The following is a 20,859-nucleotide window of genomic DNA, read 5'->3' as shown; positions in this document are numbered from 1 at the left end:
GAGGCCATGTGTGAGGAAGGAGAGATAGTTCCTTCTGCCTTAAAGGAAAGTATGACAGTCTCATCATCCTGGCTGCACAGGAGGTTAACAACATGATTGTTCTTGTGGGCTCCATAATCCTGATCAGACTCAGGACTGATCTTCAGGAATCCCAAAGTCACACCTGGCACAGTCGTCAGCCTCCATCTGCTACTTCAGCATGGCATGGGCTCCTCCAAGAGAGCTAACAGTTGTAACCTTGTGCCTCCTTTCGTTGAAAAATGAGTAAAAGCCTTGGAAACCCAAAGGGGTTGATGCTGCAAGCGTTTATCCCACCTGTATGATGAGCAGGCTGTACATATACCAACTCTAAATGTGGCCTGCTTTCTCTACACTCTGTTATATTCCTTTTGTTTCATGCAGGAATTGGCACAGTCTTCCCTCCCCCCCTTTCTTCTTCTTTTCCTGATGTTGCCTGTTGCAGAGTAGTGCGTGGAAGAGCTGTTCCAGGGAGAGCCTAAATTCCCAAGACCAACAGGTCAGGTAGGAGCCCATTTTAGGCTGGAAAGGAGGATTCAGTATAAAACCAAGTCAGTCTGGGGATGTGGGTCATCAAGAACTGTCATTCAGTTCATCATTTCCAAAAATTTTAGTAAGTAGAAACATGCTGTCAGCCTAAACGTGCCTACAAATCTCAAAGATAATAAATTAAAAATAGAAAATGCTTTTTCTTTCTAAAATTTTGTGATCCAGAAAACAGTAATGTTATGGAGGAAATGGATTTAAAAAAAAAAAGTCTCAGGATTATACTCAAAATCAGAAGACGCAGTACAAAATTAGCAGGGATGTGTCTTAAGTCACAATCAAGTGTACTGGACACTACCACTCCTGTTTTGCTGAAATGATTGATTTAGTTGGCCAGGTTCCCCCTGCCAGAGGATTGGTTTTTAGTGTTCTTGCCTTGCAGTTTTACAAGAATAAAAAGCACATAGTATCCTGCCTATCAGTGCTTTGCAATTATTTAAAAGAAGAAAAACAAGTAAAAATTGGAGCAATTGACCCTTTTTAAGACACAGTAGCTCTTATTGCCAGTAGAAACAGTCATTGTTTTGGCTGTTGCCTCAGTATCCATCTCCTGGTGCTCTGAAAGGCAAAACAAAGCAAAGTGGGACTCACAGTGTGTCTGTAAGCAAGCCAGGCTGGTCTGTGTGAGTCTGCATGGACTTAAAGGAGTCAGGTCTGGAACGAGTGTGGGTCTGTGCTGGCCTGTCCATCCTGTCTGAGACCTGTGTATATTGCCAGTTTGCTGAAGCACACAGGTATCATAAGCTCCTAAAAAAACCCTAACTGATTGTTTCTGAGTTTATCCAGTTATGTTGACTTTGCAGCCACAAATCTGGCTTTGAGGCTGCCTTCACATCGGCAGGCAGCATAGCCATCCATATTGGGACCCATGACAAGAAGACATGTAGGACAGTTGAGGCTTGCTGGGAGTCCCTTCTTGGTAATGCTCAGGCCAGGACATGTGCTACATCCAGACAGTGCCTCAGGGAGTTCCATCAGAAAACCAAAAACTTTTATGTAAAAATATGAGCCTTGGCCCTCATGGGGGACTGCAACCCCCCTGTTGGAGTGAACAACACCAGTGGACAATCTGTTGGTGGGACAACACCGCAGTGCTTAAGTAATCCAGGGGGTTTCTTGTTGATAACTTCCTTCTCCAAGTGATAGAGGAGCCAACGGGAAGAGGTGCTTTGCTGGACCTTGTTCTCAACAAGGAGGGGCTGGTGGGGAGTGTGAAGTTCAAGGGCAGCCTTGGCTGCAGTGGCCATGAAGTGGTGGAGTTCAAGATCCTTAGGGCAGCGAGGAGGGTGCACAGCAAGCTCTCTACCCTGGACTTCAGGAGAGCAGACTTAGGGCTCTTCAGGGATCTGCTTGGCAGAGGAACATGGGATCAAGCCCTGGGAGGGAAGAGGAGCCCGAGAAAGCTGGTTCATATTCAAGAATCGCCTCCTCTAAGCTCAGGAGCAACGTATCCCGACAGAGCAAGTCACATCAGATTGCCAGGAGGCCTTCATGGATGAACAAGGAGCTCCTGGACAAGCTCAAGCATAAAAAGGGAGCCTACAGAGGGTGGAAGCAAGGACAAGTAGCTCAGGAGGAATACAGAGAAACTGTCTGGGTAGCCAGGGATCAGGTTAGGAAGGCCAAAGCCCTGATAGAATTAAATCTGCCCAGGGACATCAAGGGCAACAAGAAAAGTTATCTATAGGTACACTGGTGATAAAAGGAAGACCAGGGATAATGTGGGCCCTCTCCAGAAGGAAACGGGAGACTTGGTTACCTGGGTGAAGAAGGCTGAGGTACTCAATGACTTTTTTACCTCGGTCTTCACCATCAAGTGCTCCAGCCACACCATCCAAGATGCAGAAGGCAAAAGCAGGGACTGGGAGAATGAAGAACCATTGACTGTAGATCAGGTTTGAGACCATGTGAGCAACCTAAGTGTGCACAAGTCCATGGGACCTGATGAGATGCATCCATGGGACCTGAGGGAACTGTCAGATGAAGTGTCTAAGCCACTATCCATCGTATTTCAGAAGTCGTGGCAGTCCAGCAAAGTTCCCGCTGACTGGAAAAGGGGAAACATAACCTGCATTTTTAAAGAGGGAAATAAAGAGGACCCGTGGAACAACATGCCAGCCAGTCTCACCTCTGTGTCCAGCAAGATCATGGAGCAGATCCTCTTGGAAACTCTGCTAGGGCACATGGGAAATAAGAGGGTGGTTGTTGACAGCCAGCATGGCTTCACTAAGGACAATTCATGACTGATGAATTTGGTGGCCTTCTACAATGGGGTTACAGCACTGATGGATAAGGGACCGTTGATGTCATCTACCTGGACTTGTGCAAAGCATTTGACACTGTCCCACATGACATCCTTGTCTCTAAATTGGAGAGACATGGATTTGACAGATGGACCACTCAGTGGATAAGGAATTGGCTGGACGGTCACACTCAAAGTGTTGTTCTCAACAGCTCGATGTCCCAAGTGGAGGGTGGTGACGAGTGGCATTCCTCAGGGGTCGGTGTTGGAACCGGCGCTGTTCAACATCTTTGTTGGTGACATGGACAGTGGGATTGAGCGCACCCTCAGTAAGTTTGTCGATGACACCAAGCTGTGTGGTGTGATTGACGCGCTGGAGGGAAGGGATCCATCCAGAGGGACCTGGACAGGCTGGAGAGGTGGGCCTGTGCAAACCTCATGAAGTTCAACAAGGCCAAGTGCGAGGCCCTGCACATGGATCGAGGCAATGCCAAGCACAAATGCAGGCTGGGTGATGAGTGGATTGAGAACAGCCTTGCAGGGAAGCACTTGGGAGTAGTAGTGGATGGAGAACTCACAATGAGCCAGCAGTGTGCGCTCATAGCCCAGAAAGCCAACCGTATCCTGGAATCCATCAAGAGAAGCGTGGCCAGCAGGCTGAGGGAGGTGATTGTCCCCCTGTACTCCTCTCTCATGAGTCCCCACCTGCAGTACTATGTTCACCTCTGGGGCCCCCAGTTTAAGAAGGACATAGACATGTTGGAGCAAGTCCAGAGGAGGCAACAAAGATGACTGGGGAGCCAGAGCACCTTCCTCAGCCTTCCACAGGCGGAGGAAGTTGGGGTTGTTCAGTCTGGAGAAGAGAAGGCTCTGGGGACACCTTATAGCAGCCTTCCAGTACTTAAAGGGGGTCTGCAGGAAAGATGAGGTGGGACTCTTTATCAGGAAGCGTAGGGACAGGACAAGGAGTAATGGTTTTAAACTGACAGAGGGTAGGTTTAGATTAGATGTAAGGACAAAATTCTTTTACTGGGAGGGAGTTGAAGCACTGGCACAGGTTGCCCAGAGAAGCTGTGGCTGCCCCCTCCCTGGCAGTGTTCAAGGCCAGGCTGGACGGGGCTTTGAGCAATCTGGTCTATGGAAGGTGTCCCTGCCCGTGGCAGTGGAGTTGGAAGTAGGTGATCTTTAAGGTCCCTCCTGACTCAAATCATTCTATGATTCTGTGAAAATCATCACTGAATTTGCAAGGAATATGCGGATAGTATGAAACCAGTGGCACCCACAGGTGGGTACTCATGGACACACACAGGACATGGGGTTAAGAAAGAGTGTGCAGGCTGGCGTGGTGCATACTGGAGATAGTAATTTCCTGATCCCTGAATATTTTTTTCCTGAAATATGGTGGCTTGTGACATTCTTTGATGGTTTGAGCATGGTCTTGTTCACTGAGTCCTGAAACCAGGCAGTGTGCTTCAGTCTGTGCCAGAGACACGAGGGATCTGTAGCCACATAACCTTCATGCTTATCTAACCAGATATAGGTGGATACTAGGGTGGGTTGGTTGGTTGTTTTGTTTGTTTGTAGCCTGTTCTTCCAAAGGGTGTAAGGGATAACCAAGGCCTCTGTCCCTCCAGTTCTGTCTGACAGCTGTTATCTCCTTGTGGTAGGAGAGAGAGAGTGGGGGTGTTCTGCTGGGGGATGCTGCTGCGCCCTGAATGGCAGGCTCTTGATGCTTTGACTGAGAGCCCGGGAAGGAGCTCCATATTCCACAGCTTTATGTATTGCTCTGGTTAAAGCTCTGGTTCTCCAGGTAGAAAGCTACTTCTTTGTCTCCTGCTGCCCTCCAGGTCCCTGTTCTGTCTTGTCTTTCTATCCTTAGAGTTTTTGATGCCCCAGGCCTATGCTACACACAATGAGAGGAATAGCAGGGTCCCAAGGGTGATACAGGCAGTGCAGTTACTGATTACTGTATATGTTCATGTTCTTCATTTTTTTATATTAAAACTGGGAAGTATCAAATGATAAACTTTGGTTTAAAAACTAATTAAAATCACCATTGCTCAAGTGCTACAAAGAAATATAGGGCAAAGCTGTGCAATGATACTCACCCTCTTCCCTGCTTAGAAACTCCACCAGGAACTAAATGTTCACCATTGTGGTGTGCATCAATCTTTACTCTGTTATCAGTAGTCTGTTATTAAAGGAATGCATGCATCATACTTCCCGTTCTGCTAATTCAGAGAGCACATCATCACAAATCCATTATAGGTCAGGATCTGAAAACACAGCCTCCTCTTCCTCTGCAATTTTTTTTTTTTTTTTTTTTTTTTTTTTTTTAAGGGAGGTCCTGCCTGGTGCTATGTGATGAAATGTAGACATTGTAGCAGCAATTTTAGTATCATAGAAAATGAACCTAGAGGACTAGCTGAGTGTTGTGGGGTGGCTGGTTAGTTTGATTTTGTTTGAATAGATGTAGTTTGTACTTCTAACACCATGCCAGGATTTGATGTGAAATTGCCTGGGTTTATTTCCTTTTATTATGAAATTACTTTAATGTTTCAATAAATTTTTCTGTAAGCATCTTTCTTTTCCAGATGTTTCTGACTATTAAAATGGGTGTTTGCCCATGTTGAAGTAGCATTAGTTTAGCTGTTTCAGGGTAAGCAATGCTATTAGGCAAGTGTAGTAGCAGTATGTAAAAGTCAGCATTTACTGCATAAAATTGGTGTGATGAGCTTAAGCATGCTGTCAGTGAACCTGTGAAACTGGTGGTGGGTGTGGTGGTGTTGCATGCACATGGTGGTGGTATAAACTGCAGTTTTTCACACTCTCACATGTGTCCTGTGTCAATTTGAGAATTCAAGGATCCCTGGACACTGATTTCCACTCATGGTTATTTCACAGGCAGTTTTCTTGTTGAATGTCAGTACTCTCCTGAGCTACAAGACTGGCAAGTAGAAACAAAATCTGTCTGTTCTGCAAAACTCCCTGCCTAATGCCGCTTACAGTTACAAGCCCTTGATCAGAAACCATTATTCTAAAGATAGGGATCACAGGGTTTTTATGTTCCATTCTGTATGTTTCTGTTTCTTTTCAGGGAAGGATCATGTTTGCAGATTTATTGGCTGTGGAAGGAATGAAAAATTTAATTACGTGGTCATGCAGCTTCAGGTGAGTTCTGTGCTTCCCTTCTCCCTCCTGTCCCGTGGAGATGGCAACACAGGGAAGGATTTACAGTGAGAGAATAAGGCCAAGCACTGGTGTAGAGACTTTGTCACACATAGAGAGTGGGTGGAATGGAAGACAGTGAGAAGGGGTGGTGTTGCTGCGATATCCCTTGGGATAGCTCCAGTTGTCAGGATGTGCTAAGATATTTCATAGCTCTGCTTTTCTGTTTAAGGTGGCTCTCTGTCAATTTTCTGAGGAAAGCACTCAGTTCAGAATGCTCAAGGAGCTACCCACAGTATCATGCAGCAGTGGCAGCTGTTTGAAATATCTCCTGCTGAGCTCTGTGATGCAGCATTCAAAATATGTCTCTTGTGTCAGAGCTCAGAGTGCAGTGGGAGCCAGTGGTGTCACACCAGCAGCAGAGTCTTCTCCATGAAAGGGAGTGGGCTCTGACTCCCCTGTCGCTCCCAAGATCAGCAGTAGCTTAGCTTCTGCTGTGAAAGTGTTTTATCCTGTTTGAACACTGCTGATATTAAGTCAATACTTGGGTAGCTAGCACATGGTGACTGTACTGCTAGACAGCTAGCTACTCCTATCAGAGTTAGCCAGCCACAGTAACCACAGGACCTCTGCATGGTTCAGCATGAAATTTCACCAAGGGAACTTACATATTTAGATCTTCAGAGCCCAAGTATGGTGGTATCGTCATGAAAACAGCTTTATCTTTCACAAAAGCAGCTTTCTTTTACAGCATACAGTCACAGGAGAAAGAGTTGGAGGGGAACAAGTAGGAAGAGATGGCCAAGTCAAAAACACATGGAAGAAAGATGTTTAAAGAGAGGGAGATTGTCTCTGGCTCGAGGGGAATACTTTCAAACTCAAGGTGCCTTTTTTTGACACATTTGCCTTGGTAGCTGGCTTGTTTCAGCACCTGAAATAAGAGTTGACAGAGAACTTGTTCCATCTCTCATTCAACTTGTATGATCAGGGCTTTGATGTGCAGAGCACTGTAGGATTATACAGTGCAAGCCTACCCTTTCCCTGAAGAGCTTACAGCCCATGTCATGTTTCTTTGTGTATAATTTGCATGATAGAACATGCTGAAGGGAAGTGAGAAGGTTGAAGCACTAAATAATGAGAAGTAAGCTGCTGCACAAACAGTAAGGTTATTTTTAATTAGTGAATGGTGAATGAAGTAAAATAGACACCAGCAGACCCCAGTACTTCTTTAAAACCAGTAAATTCCTGGTGCTTGGGTTTGCCTTTTACACACCGTTGGGCATCCCAACTGTTGTTATGGATAGAAAAAAACTTTTGTTCTCTAACCATCCCTGGCTATTGCTGCTGCTGCAGTGTGTGACTACAATTCCTGAAAGGGCTTATCTCATGAAACAAGGCTTCTAACCCCCCAATCCTGTCCTTAACAAGCCTGATGAAGATGGCTGTACCTTGGAAAAAAACTTCTCTCGACAGAATTTCTTACTTTCTAGCCTGTGCTTGATTTGTAGAGTAGGCATAGCTAAAAATAATTTAATTATTTGCCAATGAAGACTTTGATACTTAAAGCATTAGCTAGTTTTGCACTATCACTCTTCAAGATAAGATTCTTCAAGATCTGAGACATGGTTTGTTGTATCTGACGGCTGTGTACTGCAATTCTCCCTTTCTCTTCAGTCACTGGGACTGAGGCTTCCACTGTAAGCTTTGCAACTCAATTGCATCTACTCTGTTTCTTAGCCAGTCTGATGGTGTTTATTTGGAAAATAATGCTCATTTTCTGCCTTTTCCTGGCAACAGTATTAGATTTTCACATGCCTTGGGTTGTTTCTGGAAAGCTAGTGTCTGAGACCATCTCCCAAACCAGCTGGGGAGAATAATGGCACATTTCAGTGTGCAGCTCTGAAAAAAATCTGCCCTTCCCTGTTACCATTGGATAAGATAGTTGGTGTCCAAGAAACCGCTTTACAGTGGAAAGAAAGATCTACTGCCAATTCAGTAACTTGGATCTTTCAGGATAGCAATGACAAATCTGTGCTGCTTTTGAGTAAACTGTCACAGAAATTAAAAAAAAGATAAACACTAGAGGAGTAGCTTAGTTTTATTGTGTTCATGCTAAGAGGCACCCGTGGGATGGTTGCTGTGGCTTGGCTGTATCTATATTAGGTGACCTGTGTGAAGTGTGGTTGTTCAAGAGACCAGAGCCCTGAAGTGAAATGTGGGTCAAACCAATACGACACGCTAGTCATACACTGAAGAACCAGTTGCTGTTGGCCCCTTAATGTCTGTAAATAACTTGAGAACTTGAAGTGGGTGGATGAATAGATGGCATTTCACTGGTTTGGAGAGCAGTTTGTGTTTTCATATCAAATGTTTGGAATCTTTTATATATCTTCTGTTGTGAATTTTGTTTGAATACATCTGGACTTGTATTATAAGCATGTATGTCTTTGCAGAGGCAGAATCAAGAGATTCTATACTATAGTGATAATCAGCATGTCCGTATAACTTTTGTTCTTAATGCATGTTCTCTGAAACAGTGGACGCTGATTCCTAATGTTTTTGATCAGTTGATAAATGTGTTAGTTCTGTGGATTAGAAGGGTACTCTGTCATCGAGTATACTCATTTTAACACCATCTTTCTCTTTACAAATCTAAAGAGGTATAGACAAAACTGAGATGACAGAGACCAAAGAACACCATGATTCTTCTGGTGTTTAGTCTGTCCTCTTTTTCTTTTTTTTTTTTTTTTGCTAAGTTGTCTTTATTTTCAGGCATAGCTGATAGACTTCTTTTTCCCCAGAAATTTAATTAACTGGAGGTAAATTACCATTTTTTTATATGAATTTTTTACATCAGGGAGAAAATCACCCTCTCTTGATTTTGGGGACTATTCTCTTGATAGACTTCTTTCCCCATTGTGACATTGCCACAACAGTGCTGACTTGAATTTGAGCCAGACAGTTGTGTGCTATGGAGTTGCTGATGAAACTGCTTCTATAAGCTGTAATAGGTAGCAGCTTCATGACCTGCTTATCATATTTGTACTGCTTTAATGTTTAGATGGCTTAGAGAACAGACAAAGGTTGTTCTTAAATCAGCTTCTGTGTAGTCTGCGTTTAACAGTAAGGAGATGCTGGGCTCATACAGTCCGAGGTACTGCTGTCCTTGCTGTGACTATTTCCCAAATAATGCATGAGATGGCTCCCCAAGATAACAGTCTGATATCCTATTATCAGCAAATACATAATTTAAAAGTTAAAATGAAGTACTGGAAGATCATATACAAGAAATAAAGCAGACATAAGGTGAGCACCTGTCTGATCAGTGTTTCTGCTTTTTTTGGGATGCATGTTAGATTGCAGCTGTGAAATGCTATGGTTTAGTGTGATGGTTTAAGTGTTTTATTGATTTTTTCAGGGCCGAAATCTTGCAGATCTCAGGAGGAGTCAGCCTCGAGGGACTTTCACACTGAGCACAACGCTGCGATTAGGCAAACAGATTCTGGAATCAATAGAAGCCATTCACTCTGTGGGATTCCTGCATCGTGACATCAAGCCTGTATGTTGTTTTGGAAATTTTCCTTTTGATTTTATGTCTGTCTGTTCTGCTTGAGTCAATAAAGACAGTCTGAATATGGGCAGATCTCAGTGGAGACATTTAGGCCTCCTTGCACACTCCCACTGTCTGACACATTGGCTATTTTCTGTAAGTACAGAATAGTAATATAGTATTGTTATTCCTTTAAGCACATAGCAAACCCATTTTTGTCAGCAGAGGCTGCTCCATGGTGGGTCATGGGCTGTCAGTCATACTTGTACCAGTCAAAATCACATGATGAAGCAATCTAATTTTGAACAATGAGAAAAGATGTCTGGCTCTATGACCCGTCACTTGAATAAATGCTATTTCATGTATTTGACTTAGCTAAATAATCTTCTTAATCTTTTCTGAGCAATTGCCAGAAAAAATGGAGCACATTTCACTGTCAGAAACAGTCACAGTGTTGGTCATTTTCACAGGTGAAACATGATAATTCCAAGCCTCATTGTAGGAGCCAGTGTTTTTCCTGCAGTTCTTCACTACTTGACCTGAACACTTGTTGCTACACCAGCCCTGAGACCATTTTACTTCCAGCAAAATAATTTGCTGCTTTTAAAAGAAGCTGGTTTTGGCGATCAGACTCAGTGAAAATAAGTCACTAATGTCACTGACCCCAGATCCTTTAGCAGCCATCCACTGTGGTAAAGGATACAGCTTTAAGATGGGGGTTAAAAATTTGCTGTTCCATTTGCAATGTCAGTTCATTTACTAAGAACCAAACACAGTGGTTTTTAAATGTCTGAATGTTCAGATAAATTTAGGTAATGCAATACAGTGGATGGAGATTCTGGAAGTTAAGGCAGAATAATGCATGCTAGCAGCTGAACCATGAACAGAAGCATTTGTCTACAGTAACTCTAGCCATGCAAGGGATGGAGCTCTCACTGCAGAGCTAGTGGTGTTAAATGTAGCTCTCGTGGCAGCTGAAATTTAGCTAAGATAATGGGAATTTTAGTTATTTTGAGACTCCACAGCAACTTATCTGCAAAGTGAACTTCCTCACATGGCAGTGATTCTATAATCATGATATTTAAAATGCATCTTAAAATTCTTCTCTTTGACTTATGTTTCCATCAGAGGCATATGGGGATATCTGGCAAAGTTTTGTTAACAAATGGCCACTATTACCCAAGTTGCTGATGTCAAATTGATTTTTTTTTCTTTATTTCTTTCTTTGTCTAGTCCAATTTTGCCATGGGCCGCTTACCTTCAACATACAGGAAGTGCTACATGTTAGACTTTGGTCTGGCCCGTCAGTATACCAACACCACTGGTGAAGTCCGGCCAGTAAGTAAATTTTAAGTATTTTTTTCCACTCCTGCAACTGATTAGGCATGGAAAGGTTTTGTGATTTTGTTTGTTCTGTGGTTATTATGCTTGGTCATTATACTGGACTGCATTTTCTGCAAGGTGAGAAGCAGCAGGTGACTTCAGCTGAGTTGGGAATCTAAGAAGGGATGCTTGCTTTTGTCTTACAAGGTGTGTGGATTTTTTAAAAATTTTTGTTTTCCTTTAAGAAAATAATGTTTTCCACAGGCTTGTAATACTTACTGAGTTCATTATGGCCAAACAAAGAGGGTGAGCCCAGCGCAGGCCATGTAAATTTTTAGTCCCAGAGGATCAGTCTAGGTCAGTTCTCTGTGGTCTGGTAAACCATGTTGCTGCATTCTTAAAGCTTTTTATGAATAAAATGCTAGAAGTTAGAGGCTGACCTGATCTCTGAGGCAGAGTTTACTGTGAACTGCAACCTGTATGCTGTTCTCACCTTGCTTGGCTTTGGTTTTGTGTATATTGCCTCGTCTGGATTTCTCTGAAGGACTATTTCAACGTGCCTGCTTGGAGGGGAGGTAGGGGCAGGGGGCATAACTTGCACCATGTGACATGTGTATTATCTTTAGTCCTTTTACCAGCACTGTGTTGTCTGGGGTCACCCATAAGGGTATGTTAAGCTTCAGATGCTCTAGGTATCAGTCAGAGCATTCCTAGATTTATTTTGGAACACAGCACAAGCAGGGAGAGCTCAGACAATCTCTCTGTTTGTCATCCTAGATTTATATCTTTTGGTCTGGAAGTCTTTTCCATCTGCAAGATAATTGTTGTTCTAGAAAATGTTGACAATGTGAGAGCTAAATTCGGAGACTCTGTAGTGCAGGATATGGTTGGGAGTGGGAGAAAAGCAAAGATCAGTGAGCAGATTTTGTGTTTTTAGCAGATGAACACAACTGGCGATTTTTCTTCTGTTTTTTCTTCTTTTTTTATAAGTCTTTTCCGTTGTACATAGCAAGCCTTTTCTTTTCAGCTCTAGATGGGAGCAGCTCCAAAGGCTGTGCCTGCATTTTAGTCTTAAAAAGACACACACTATGTACTACTGGTCTTCTTTGTCAGTGCTGTTTAGTTTGGGAATAACCCTTATCCATATTGCCCTTTTTAGAATGCAGTCCCACTCCTTTCCTCTTTCTGCAATCAGAATTCAATCCCATTATGGGTTGAAACTGGCATTTGGTTTTCTGCAAAATTTCTTCATTGCCTTAGTGAAACAACTGTGTTTTATATCTGTATTTCAGGTCCCACTGTTTAAACATTGTTCTTTCTTTATAATTAAAGAAACTAATTTTTCCAGATGTCTCTTCATTTGGATCCTCTCTTTTCTTCCTTTCTCCCACTAGTTTAAAATTGCTTCTTTATTTTGCTGCATCCTTAGAGAATACTCCCAGGCCCTGGTTTTGGAAACAGCACTACATCCGGCCTTGACATTTTTCAGAGCAGAAGACTCCTCAGCTGTGTTTCAAAAGCTGTGTCCTGCTTGGTTTAGTGTGGGTGAGGTGGGGCTTTGTTAGGACACAAGAGTCTGAGAAGATCGGTCTTAATTGTGGTCATTCTGGTGGTTGATTGCTTGCTTGCCACTGATGATGAATCTCACAGAACAACTAACAACACATAATCTTTTCCTGGAAAAATATATGGAGATCCCCAGAGGAGTGGGAGTATGCTCTTCAGAAAGTGGTAAAAAGCCTCGGTTTGTCTGGGATGTGGGAGGATCATATGGGGTAAAGTCTCATGTACCTAATGTACCTGTTCTCTTATGCCACACTTCAGGTGGTGAGGTTTTTTGACAACAATTATACAATAAAAAATACATACTTACCTAGTCCCTCTTAACGCTACATGACAGTCACAAGGATGTTCACTCCTTTTGTGTACCTGCTGAATGATAGCACTGTTGAGTCCCACTTAGCAGACTGAGATATTTGACCAGAGAAGCATGGTGTGATTGCTGTCCAAATAATTCATTAAGGATTAGTAAGGAGATGGGGGTGAAGTGTGGTATGAAGACAAGTGAAATGAGATTTTTTTGTTGTTGGTTATTGGTTTTTTTTTATAGAATCATAGAATGATTTGAGTCAGGAGGGACCTTAAAGATCACCTACTTCCAACTCCACTGCCACGGGCAGGGACACCTTCCATAGACCTGGTTGCTCAAAGCCCCGTCCAGCCTGGCCTTGAACACTGCCAGGGAGGGGGCAGCCACAGCTTCTCTGGGCAACCTGTGCCAATGCCTCAACTCCCTCCCAGTAAAAGAATTTTGTCCTTACATCTAATCTAAACCTACCCTCTGTCAGTTTAAAACCATTACTCCTTGTCCTGTCCCTCCCCATCTTTCCTGCAGACCCCCTTTAAGTACTGGAAGGCTGCTATAAGGTGTCCCCAGAGCCTTCTCTTCTCCAGACTGAACAACCCCAACTTCCTCCGCCTGTGGAAGGCTGAGGAAGGTGCTCTGGCTCTCCAGTCATCTTTGTTGCCTCCTCTGGACTTGCTCCAACATGTCTATGTCCTTCTTAAACTGGGGGCCCCAGAGGTGAACATAGTACTGCAGGTGGGGACTCATGAGAGAGGAGTACAGGGGGACAATCACCTCCCTCAGCCTGCTGGCCACGCTTCTCTTGATGGATTCCAGGATACGGTTGGCTTTCTGGGCTATGAGCGCACACTGCTGGCTCATTGTGAGTTCTCCATCCACTACTACTCCCAAGTGCTTCCCTGCAAGGCTGTTCTCAATCCACTCATCACCCAGCCTGCATTTGTGCTTGGCATTGCCTCGATCCATGTGCAGGGCCTCGCACTTGGCCTTGTTGAACTTCATGAGGTTTGCACAGGCCCACCTCTCCAGCCTGTCCAGGTCCCTCTGGATGGATCCCTTCCCTCCAGCGCGTCAATCACACCACACAGCTTGGTGTCATCGACAAACTTACTGAGGGTGCCCTCAATCCCACTGTCCATGTCACCAACAAAGATGTTGAACAGCGCCGGTTCCAACACCGACCCCTGAGGAATGCCACTCGTCACCACCCTCCACTTGGGACATCGAGCTGTTGAGAACAACACTTTGAGTGTGACCGTCCAGCCAATTCCTTATCCACTGAGTGGTCCATCTGTCAAATCCATGTCTCTCCAATTTAGAGACAAGGATGTCATGTGGGACAGTGTCAAATGCTTTGCACAAGTCCAGGTAGATGACATCAACGGTCCCTTATCCATCAGTGCTGTAACCCCATTGTAGAAGGCCACCAAATTCATCAGTCATGAATTGTCCTTAGTGAAGCCATGCTGGCTGTCAACAACCACCCTCTTATTTCCCATGTGCCCTAGCAGAGTTTCCAAGAGGATCTGCTCCATGATCTTGCTGGACACAGAGGTGAGACTGGCTGGCATGTTGTTCCACGGGTCCTCTTTATTTCCCTCTTTAAAAATGCAGGTTATGTTTCCCCTTTTCCAGTCAGCGGGAACTTTGCTGGACTGCCACGACTTCTGAAATACGATGGATAGTGGCTTAGACACTTCATCTGACAGTTCCCTCAGGTCCCATGGATGCATCTCATCAGGTCCCATGGACTTGTGCACACTTAGGTTGCTCACATGGTCTCAAACCTGATCTACAGTCAATGGTTCTTCATTCTCCCAGTCCCTGCCTTTGCCTTCTGCATCTTGGATGGTGTGGCTGGAGCACTTGATGGTGAAGACCGAGGTAAAAAAGTCATTGAGTACCTCAGCCTTCTTCACCCAGGTAACCAAGTCTCCCGTTTCCTTCTGGAGAGGGCCCACGTTATCCCTGGTCTTCCTTTTATCACCAGTGTACCTATAGATAACTTTTCTTGTTGCCCTTGATGTCCCTGGGCAGATTTAATTCTATCAGGGCTTTGGCCTTCCTAACCTGATCCCTGGCTACCCAGACAGTTTCTCTGTATTCCTCCTGAGCTACTTGTCCTTGCTTCCACCCTCTGTAGGCTCCCTTTTTATGCTTGAGCTTGTCCAGGAGCTCCTTGTTCATCCATGAAGGCCTCCTGGCATTCTGATGTGACTTGCTCTGTCGGGATACGTTGCTCCTGAGCTTAGAGGAGGCGATTCTTGAATATGAACCAGCTTTCTTGGGCTCCTCTTCCCTCCCAGGGCTTGATCCCATGTTCCTCTGCCAAGCAGATCCCTGAAGAGCCCTAAGTCTGCTCTCCTGAAGTCCAGGGTAGAGAGCTTGCTGTGCACCCTCCTCACTGCCCTAAGGATCTTGAACTCCACCACTTCATGGCCACTGCAGCCAAGGCTGCCCTTGAGCTTCACACTCCCCACCAGCCCCTCCTTGTTGAGAACAAGGTCCAGCATAGCACCTCTTCCCGTTGGCTCCTCTATCACTTGGAGAAGGAAGTTATCAACAAGAAACCCCCTGGATTGCTTAAGCACTGCGGTGTTGTCCCACCAACAGACTGTCCACTGGTGTTGTTCACTCCAACAGGGGGGTTGCAGTCCCCCATGAGGGCCAAGGCTCATATTTTTACATAAAAGTTTTTGGTTTTCTGATGGAACTCCCTGAGGCACTGTCTGGATGTAGCACATGTCCTGGCCTGAGCATTACCAAGAAGGGACTCCCAGCAAGCCTCAACTGTCCTACATGTCTTCTTGTCATGGGTCCCAATATGGATGGCTATGCTGCCTGCCGATGTGAAGGCAGCCTCAAAGCCAGATTTGTGGCTGCAAAGTCAACATAACTGGATAAACTCAGAAACAATCAGTTAGGGGTTTTTTAGGAGCTTATGATACCTGTGTGCTTCAGCAAACTGGCAATATACACAGGTCTCAGACAGGATGGACAGGCCAGCACAGACCCACACTCGTTCCAGACCTGACTCCTTTAAGTCCATGCAGACTCACACAGACCAGCCTGGCTTGCTTACAGACACACTGTGAGTCCCACTTTGCTTTGTTTTGCCTTTCAGAGCACCAGGAGATGGATACTGAGGCAACAGCCAAAACAATGACTGTTTCTACTGGCAATAAGAGCTACTGTGTCTTAAAAAGGGTCAATTGCTCCAATTTTTACTTGTTTTTCTTCTTTTAAATAATTGCAAAGCACTGATAGGCAGGATACTATGTGCTTTTTTTTCTTGTAAAACTGCAAGGCAAGAACACTAAAAACCAATCCTCTGGCAGGGGGAACCTGGCCAACTAAATCAATCATTTCAGCAAAACAGGAGTGGTAGTGTCCAGTACACTTGATTGTGACTTAAGACACATCCCTGCTAATTTTGTACTGCGTCTTCTGATTTTGAGTATAATCCTGAGACTTTTTTTTTTTTTTTTAAATCCATTTCCTCCATAACATTACTGTTTTCTGGATCACAAAATTTTAGAAAGAAAAAGCCTTTTAGATTTTTAATTTATTATCTTTGAGATTTGTAGGCATGTTTAGGCTGACAGCATGTTTCTACTTACTAAAATTTTTGGAAATGATGAACTGAATGACAGTTCTTGATGACCCACATCCCCAGACTGACTTGGTTTTATACTGAATCCTCCTTTCCAGCCTAAAATGGGCTCCTACCTGACCTGTTGGTCTTAGGAATTTAGGCTCTCCCTGGAACAGCTCTTCCACGCACTACTCTGCAACAGGCAACATCAGGAAAAGAAGAAGAAAGGGGGGGAGGGAAGACTGTGCCAATTCCTGCATGAAACAAAAGGAATATAACAGAGTGTAGAGAAAGCAGGCCACATTTAGAGTTGGTATATGTACAGCCTGCTCATCATACAGGTGGGATAAACGCTTGCAGCATCAACCCCTCTGGGTTTCCAAGGCTTTTACTCATTTTTTAACAAAAGGAGGCACAAGGTTACAACTGTTAGCTCTCTTGGAGGAGCCCATGCCATGCTGAAGTAGCAGATGGAGGCTGACGACTGTGCCAGGTGTGACTTTGGGATTCCTGAAGATCAGTCCTGAGTCTGATCAGGATTATGGAGCCCACAAGAACAATCATGTTGTTAACCTCCTGTGCAGCCAGGATGATGAGACTGTCATACTTTCCTTTAAGGCAGAAGGAACTATCTCTCCTTCCTCACACATGGCCTCCTCGAGCATGAAGATCATAGCACAGAGATCGGCAAAGCATACTTTAACCCGGAAGAGTAAGAAAAGGAAAAAAAAAAAGTTTTTTCAAGGTATACTTGCTATGGGGAGCCTCAAAAGCATTTTACCCCACTACCTGTCAGATCATACTTGCTCCTTTGCTAGACTGTTCGCCTGAACAGCCACTCTGATATTACAGAAGATCACAAGCTCATACTTCAGAAAATAAGTCCTATATCTCATCAAGTCGTAGTCGCATCAAGTCCAGTTAAGAACTTTATCTTTTATTTCCATCAAAGAGATTATTTCAATCCAATAAGGTAGATTCTTTTTCTATTCTCTTTCAGTTCCTTTATTCATGAAGAATACAATTCTCAGATTTATAACATGTTCATCCTGAGGCTACTTTTTTTTGTGAATTGTTTCTGAGGTACAATACACAAGATAGGTATGAGAAGGAGCTCACTTCCTCTTTTTCAGGAAGCATGACTAAATTTTGCTTTCAGTTGTACTCATTTATTACTAGACTATTTCTGCTTACATGGGTCCTGTGCAGTTTCCTACAGTATCAGAAGCATTGTCACACTTTATGAATAATATCCTTAAAAATTATTTGCTGTGTTCACATCCTCTGAAATTCATAACCTAAATCTTGCTTGTCAGCTTTTCAGAAAGACTGAATGACTTGTTAGTAATACAGATAATGTTCCTGGCCTTTAAGGTGCTGTGGTTTTGGTTTGATTTTTTTTTTAACTTACCTCTTTGCCTTCTTATTTTTGATCACTTTCTTATTTTGAAAACACCTTTGATTTTGAAAAAGGGAAAAGCCAGTTATTTTGTGGAGCAAAATCCTCTAGAATGCTTTGTTGGTACTGATTTTAAATATTTTTTTAATGTGCAATTCACTGATGCCAATCAGTATGAATTTTTTTATATTAAAAGGCAAGGAGCTCCTTAGTAGGCAGATAGCATAGACTGTTGCTAAAAAGGTCACATTCTGATTTTCTAGAGACTGATTAGAACTTTGAGGTGGGATCATTTCTACTCTTCATGATCTTCATGGAGCATTAGTTCCTCCATCCTCAGCTGTTATCACTGTGGCTTTACAGACCCTCTTTCAAGGGCTACCACAGTAGCTTTTACTTAGGAGTTGTTACTCTGCTAAGCTTCTGATGAACATTATCTGTTTGGTTTATATGTTTTTACAGATGATAGCTACTGGACAGTTTAACTTTATTGCTTGGCATTTGTAAAGTTATGGGCTACTTTTCTTAACTAAATCCAAATTTAATCTTAATTTGAATTTATTCTGTGCTTCTAGGAGAACAAAACTGATTACCTTATGTGGGATGCTAATAATAGCACAAGTGCTACTCTTTGGAGAAGAGCTGTTGTCACACAGATTTGCTTTCATGGAAACAGTCTCACCCTCTACCACTTGCCCCTGTAAAATCTCCTGGAAAACTGTCTGCAGGACCTCACATTGCACTATAAAGTCTATAAAGATGGTTGAAGCCAGAAGGTGTGTAAGGAAGCATTCTCAGAATTTTTCCCTGTTAGCAATCAGGGGAACTCAGCTGTTCTCAACAGTCCCATTACTTGATATTTCTCTGAGAGTCGTACAAGTCAGTCTTTTGATAGTTACTCCTTTGGGCAGATAGAACACGTGTATTAGTCATGTAGCCATTTTTTGTCCGTTGTGTGTTGAGAACTGTTTAGGGCTGTTACTTTGGCTGCCATATGCATTTCTGGCATTTAGATCAGAGTCAACATCCTGGCTAGCAGGAGGGACTCTGGCTATTATGATAAACAGGACAGACTGCTAGTGCAAAAATATACAATCTTTCCAGAGGATTTTGTTTTCAAACACTTGTGAGGACAGGGAAATGAAGAGAAAGACGGGCAGCTTGACAAAACTACTAGGGGAGATGCTGAGTTCTTCACTGCTCCTCCCTGCCCCTCCAAGTCCCACTCTCTCCTGTTTGAAAGGTGGCAAATAGTGGTTAAGATCTGTGATCTGCATTCAGCAGGGTATGTTTGACCTGGGACTTCCCATTTCTCAAGGGAGCACTGTCAGTGGTAATCACTAACTATTCCTGGTCCATTACCCTTAGTAATATATTTTGGTGCTCAATACTTAAGTATTTAGTGAAACAGAGAGTGGAAGAACTACTTAGTCATAGTAAACAGGGCCATCTCCAGGGCTGTGAGACTCCTGAGGTCCCCTTTCTAGGGAATATGTCTTAATTTTGTGCAAAGCTGTAAAGCCTCAGTGAGAGAGATAGCAATACGCCTGCTCCTATTCTACCTGTGGCTTAAGTACATGATGCTTGTGGTAGTCTGCTGTCAGGTGACAATGCAGGAACTCCTGTAGGAGAGGAGGTTATTGAACTTGAGACTTCCAAACTTTGGATGAGTGATCTAATGCTGGAGAGAAGAAACCGTGCTCCTGTTCAGTGTTGTCCATTTTTTTTGTGACTCCGAACCTTCATTTCTTGTTTTTCTTGTTCTGTTCAATGCTCAACAGAAAACTCCTGGATTGCTTCACCTTGTTATATTGCTTCTCCAGGCAAATAGAAGAGTTACTCAAGCCCTCTATGAGTACCAGGGCTTGCAATTCCAAGGCTTCCTTCAGTTGTCTAAAGAGACTTAATCTGTTTTTTCTTCTTGATCAGGCAGTCAGTAGCAGGTGCTTACCATTATGTTACTGCTTATCACTAACCCATCAGTAGTGACTATCTCATCACCTGATTAAAGGAGAGCTTCATACATTCAAGCTGCTCCTGTGCAAATGCAATTTCTGGCTTTCCCAGTTCTTCTTTCTTTTCATTGCAGCACTCAAGCCATGCAAGCTGTCCCACCACATCTTTGTAAAGCCAGTGAGATCATAGTTTTGCAACGGCACGTGGACTACTAACAACTCCTGTTCATTTCACGTGTGTAGGTGTTTGTGGACAGGCATTTGAGGTGGGTCACCAGTTGTGTTGCTTACCCAGGGAATGCATGAGAGCTTTTATCATCCTCTCCTGGGGCACCTCCTCACAGCCTCCATTCTTCCATTTCTCTTCAGGTTATGGTAATCCTCTCTCACTGTACCTGCTTTAAGCCCTCCTCACTAGCTTAGCAAGCCTAGATGCAAAGCCTTCTCCAGTGATGCTCTTGCCGCTCTGTCACATGGGTCCCTTCCTTCACCAACAGTTCTTTTTCCTTAAAGAGTGACCCATGCTCATAGAAGCCAAAGCCTGTCTTTGATAGCTAGGTGTTGACTTGGAGGATGCATCCATGTCTACATAAGTCTTTCCTACTTACTGTCAGGATTTAGAAGGACAGCACCCAGGCCTCCATGCCCCAGATCTGTACTCACTCAGTATACTGAAAGTCACCTCTTGAAAAACAGGTGCTTTTGAATGAGCAGCAAGGGTTAATAGTCAGATGGCCTCACAGACCTTGGCAGTCTGTCCTCATCATCCCATATCCAGGCCCCCAACAAGCCACAAAGCTCTGGAGACATCAAGTCGACCCAGTAGCTGGGGCTTTCATTTCCTGCAGGAAGGAGTCTTCAGTGACCGTCACTCACCTTTGCTTCCTGGTATGGACATTTGGTTCAGGCTCGGATGGCTCTCCAGACAGGCCTTGTTCCCTGTCACTAGTTCCCAGGTTACTAAAGCCATTTTGCAACTGCAGATCTACATGTGGGGCAGGATCCTCTCTTGTGCTGCTAGTTTCCCTCCGCTTGGGAGTTTCCATCTGTTGCTACTTGGAGCATAACTGCTCAAAGTTTTGTCAGTTTTTCCTTGCATTGCAGGGTTCATGATCTTCACTTTCAGAGGCTCTGTGAAGATTCTGTTGATGTCTTGTTCACCCTCACTGATGCTACACAGTCTGCTCACCTCCTTT

At 43.8% G+C, this 20,859-nt stretch overlaps 1 protein-coding gene across 3 annotated transcripts in view; it reads left to right on the top strand.

Annotated features, from left to right (window-relative positions):
- TTBK1 (tau tubulin kinase 1) overlaps positions 1 to 20,859 on the top strand; it is a 133,579-nt gene that overhangs the window by 42,780 nt on the left and 69,940 nt on the right. For 2 of the 3 annotated variants that reach the window (XM_074901775.1, XM_074901688.1), the window contains exons 4-6: positions 5,904 to 5,977; positions 9,393 to 9,533; positions 10,758 to 10,862. In XM_074901775.1, the coding sequence (XP_074757876.1) occupies positions 5,904 to 5,977; positions 9,393 to 9,533; positions 10,758 to 10,862 (320 nt within the window). Of the gene's footprint in view, positions 1 to 5,903; positions 5,978 to 9,181; positions 9,281 to 9,392; positions 9,534 to 10,757; positions 10,863 to 20,859 lie in introns of those variants that run through there. The other variant, XM_074901861.1, reaches the window with a different exon arrangement.

Source organism: Athene noctua, chromosome 1 (assembly GCF_965140245.1).
Source record: "Athene noctua chromosome 1, bAthNoc1.hap1.1, whole genome shotgun sequence".
Lineage (NCBI taxonomy): Eukaryota > Metazoa > Chordata > Aves > Strigiformes > Strigidae > Athene > Athene noctua.
The sequence above is the reverse complement of the archived record's forward strand: the minus strand, read 5'-3'. Positions and strand labels throughout refer to the sequence as shown.